Genomic DNA, 4,280 nt, shown 5'->3' on the forward strand with positions numbered 1-4,280 from the left:
ATATATATATATATATATATATATATATATTTGTTTAAATATAATGTATAAACATATATACATGCGAATATATGTATGTTTGTGTATATGTAATATATATTTGAATATTATACATATATACCTACTATTTATCAATCTTTGTACTATATATATATATATATATATATATATATATATATGTTTATATATAATATATATAAATGTATATATATGATATATATATATATATATATATATGTATATATATGATATTTATATATATGTATATATAATACATATATGTATATATATATATATATATATATATATATATATATATATAGTACAAAGATTGATAAATAGTAGGTATATATGTATAATATTCAAATATATATTACATATACACAAACATACATATATTCACATGTATATACATGTATATTTTATATTTATACAAATATATATATATATATATATATATATATATATATATATATATACATATAGTGTGTGTGTATTGTTTAAAATACAAAAACCTACTTCTTATAGAAAATTAAAAATGCCATTAATTTGTATATATATATATATATATATATATATATATATATGTATATATATATATATATATATATATATATATATATGTGTGTAATATATATATATATATATATATATATATATATATATATATATATATATATATATACATATATATATATATATATATATATATATATATATATATATATATATATATATATATATATATATATATATATATATATATATATATATATATATATATTTGTTTCAATCTTAGGTAATAGGCCCCATCCAAGCACCGAGAAGCCAGTCTTGGGACAGAGTGACATACGTACTACTTTCTCCATCAAACAAGTCGACCCCAGGATACATTTTGCCCTCAACTGCGGGGCCAAAGTGAGTGTTGACCAAATTTTCTTACATATTCAAGAAACCCACGTCAGTCTCATTTTTTTTTTTAACAAAATCTTCCCTTTAATTCATGTTCAGTGTAGAAGAAAAAACAATGTTCATTGTAGTAAAAACCTAAAAGTATTTTTGGTAACTTGAGTCTGTGACAGCTACTCTAAAACGCTGATGTTAACCACAAAAGCTTTTACGTGTTAGCCCTAAATTAAATGAATTACGGAAGTTACGCACTGTTGTTTTTGTAATTCTTCCAACCCAGATACTGTCTGGGGAGAAAAAGACAACTGGTTTGTTCTGGAAAGGAAAGTCGTGTGAGACGTCACATAGCTTGTTATATAGCCTCTTCATTCCATACTTTACATATTGTTTTCTGAGTAGCGTACTTGAAATGTTTTTTTTTTTATTATGTAAGTTTCTATGTGACTTTGTACAAAACGTGTATACCTTGTTTGCGATTGTATGTGTATGCTAATAAAATTTTCATATTATTGCATGTCGAAGAGTCCTATTAGCAAAATGTGTGTGTAATTTTCTATGAATTCGATCAGATAGTTAGATTTTTTATCATTATAAGCAACTATTCAAATTAATGACTAGTTGACGGTGTTATGATTTCAGTCTTGTCCAGTTGTTCGGGTGTACAACAGTAGTAATCTGGAGGCTGCCCTTGAAACGGCTACAGAGTCTTACCTGCGCCAGGAGGTTCTTGCCGATGAGAACGAACGATCGCTGAGGATACCCAAGATCATGCAGTGGTATATGAGTGACTTCGCGGAGACCCAAACAGGAATGCTCAGGTAAGTCGGGTCCAGAACGTTTCCCATACCATCATACATCCGTGGTATTTCCTTATTTCTTTTCTTCAGTGGGCTATTTTCCCCTGTTGGAGCCCTTGGGTTTATAGCATCCTGTTTTTCCAATAATAATAATAATAATAATATTGATAATAATAATAATAATAATGATATGTGCAGTTGGACACACGAATTTTTAACACCTCATTCTGATGAAGTGCATCCTGCCCCATACTAACTGCACTGAGAGTTCCTGCATGTAGCCCCACCCACCACCTCTGCGATCTCTCCCAGCAGTATCTGTTTGATTACTCCTAGCGCAGTATGGGTGTAGCAGGGTGTACTACCTCAGAGCGAGGTGTGCCATGAATTCCTGTGTCCAACTGCACATGTATAAGGGTCACTGACAATGAGCAATGTTGAACCCAACAAATTTATGGTTGGGTGACCACTAATGACTGCCTGACACCACCAGCCTATAACCCCAAAAGCCCTGTAATAGGCAAGTAGGCCTTGTTTGTTTCTCAAATAGCGTGTTAAGAAACTGTATAAAAAGACCACCGCTTAGGAGGCGCGCCTCACGCGGTGCATTCTAGGGTCTTTTCAGCGTCCCATCGGCCCCCAGCGGCACCCATTTTTTAGCTTTCTACTACGTCTCCACTAACGCTCCTTTCCAACCTCCTAACTTTACCTTCGTAGTACAGCTGACTCCCCGGCCTAGGCATTGGGCCATTTATCCCAAATTCATAAATCCACAAAATGCCAATGATGTCAAATGGTTTATCAAGAGGTTGTATTTCAGTATTTCTTTACTTTTTCCCTGTATTTCGTAGTTTTCATACTCTCTGTTATAATTTTTTGTCGTAATGGATTCTTTATTTCTTATTTCTCTCTTCCTTTCTCCCATGCGGGACTGCTCTTACTGTTGGCTCCATAGGACATATGGAATTCTGCTTTCTCAACCAGGGTTGCATCTTGATTTGTAATGTCATCAATAATAATACATATAAGGATTATAATAATACAGCTTGATTTGTAATGTCAACAACAATAATACAGTACATATAATGATTATAATAATGATAAGGATGTTGGTCATAATAATGATAATAATAATAACGATAACGGTAACAAATGTAATGATACTATTGATAACAATAGTGATGATGACGATAACGGAAGGAAACCTAGTAATTAAGTGCAAATTTTTGGGGCTATAAAACGACGTGTGAATCTGAAGAGCTAATGTATCAGGATGAAAGTGGAGCCGTTAAAAAAAGTAATTAGAAGGCTGGATGATTTTAAAAGTAATTTTGTGGGAAAAAAAACTTGTCCGTGATATTGGCAACAGTAAAGTATAGCAAGCAAATGGAAGTCAAGATGGTAGAATCATAAATGGAAGTGAGTTCCAAAATACTTATGCAACTGCAAAAGGTCCATTACATTGGGCAATTAATGCAATATAAAAATTTACAGGAATGTATATAGGTTTAGAAAATAAAATTTCTATTTTAAGAATAGAGAAAGTTGAAGATTTTGAAATTAGTACTCTGCAGCTTACGTGTTGCGTAAAGAAAGTTGATAACTTGAGAAAAACGAACATTAGATAAAATGTATAAGTATAACATATATTTTTAGGTCAGTTAAGCTTTATTAAAAAAAAAAAAAAGAGGGTATATAAGAGAATAATTTGATTAGCCTACATTAAACTTGGTAAAGGAAAGGGGAAAATAGATATTTTAAGTGTAATTTCAATCAAAAAAATTTGAATAGAGTCATTGTAAACTAGGAAATTATGATCATTATAAAAGCCACATTATGATCATTATAATGCAAACGAATTATCTTTCTTGACACATTCGTCCTGAATTATTATAATTATTAGATGGTGAATGTTTCTGTGACCGAAACCGCCCTCCCAACAATGTTATCAAGAAATTGATGAATATGTAAACCCTTTTGAGTCTATCTGAAGACATTTCGTTTATTTTATGGACAGTTCATTGGTAAATAAAAGATATAATTCTATAGGTTAACAAAAAGATGAATATGTATGCATAGCACACTGACTCTATTAAGAGACTTTATTTTGCAGGTGGATTGAACCCTACGTGGGACCTGTGGAGGGCCAAGTTATCAAATCAATTTTGGACGCTAATAAGGGAAACGACCCGGACGTTGTTGAATATTTTTATGATTGGTCACTCAATAAAGCCTGATTACTTTGGTTTATATGTATCTCAATAAGTCTAAACACAGTGTCATTTGTTATCTGCTAAGAAAAGAAAATGTGCGATTGGAAGAAAATGAAAGTAATAGTTATTGATAAGAAAAAAGAATAGGAATGGCTAACTGGAACTTAAATGCACGACAGTAGATTTACACGTTGTCATTTTTTGTTCAGAGAACTGGATTGCAGTAATAAAACTGCTTGATATAAGTAATTGTGTTCATGTTCCTCAAATTTAACACAGATGATAATGTTGTATTTGTATAAAGAGGATTGCCCGTATTTTTTGGAGATCATGCAGACTATTCATGATTATTATTATTATT

The 4,280-nt window shown here is 30.9% G+C and overlaps 1 protein-coding gene across 1 annotated transcript in view; it reads left to right on the forward strand.

Annotated features, from left to right (window-relative positions):
- The window catches only part of LOC137634524 (uncharacterized), a 28,100-nt gene extending 23,820 nt beyond the window's left edge, over positions 1-4,280 (forward strand). Inside the window, exons 6-8 of the mRNA XM_068366969.1 lie at positions 800-918; positions 1,549-1,727; positions 3,820-4,280. Coding sequence (XP_068223070.1) covers positions 800-918; positions 1,549-1,727; positions 3,820-3,943 — 422 coding nt within the window. The 3' untranslated portion in view covers positions 3,944-4,280. The remainder of the gene's footprint in view (positions 1-799; positions 919-1,548; positions 1,728-3,819) is intronic.

The sequence above is a fragment of the Palaemon carinicauda genome, chromosome 44, assembly GCF_036898095.1.
Source record: "Palaemon carinicauda isolate YSFRI2023 chromosome 44, ASM3689809v2, whole genome shotgun sequence".
Classification (NCBI taxonomy): domain Eukaryota; kingdom Metazoa; phylum Arthropoda; class Malacostraca; order Decapoda; family Palaemonidae; genus Palaemon; species Palaemon carinicauda.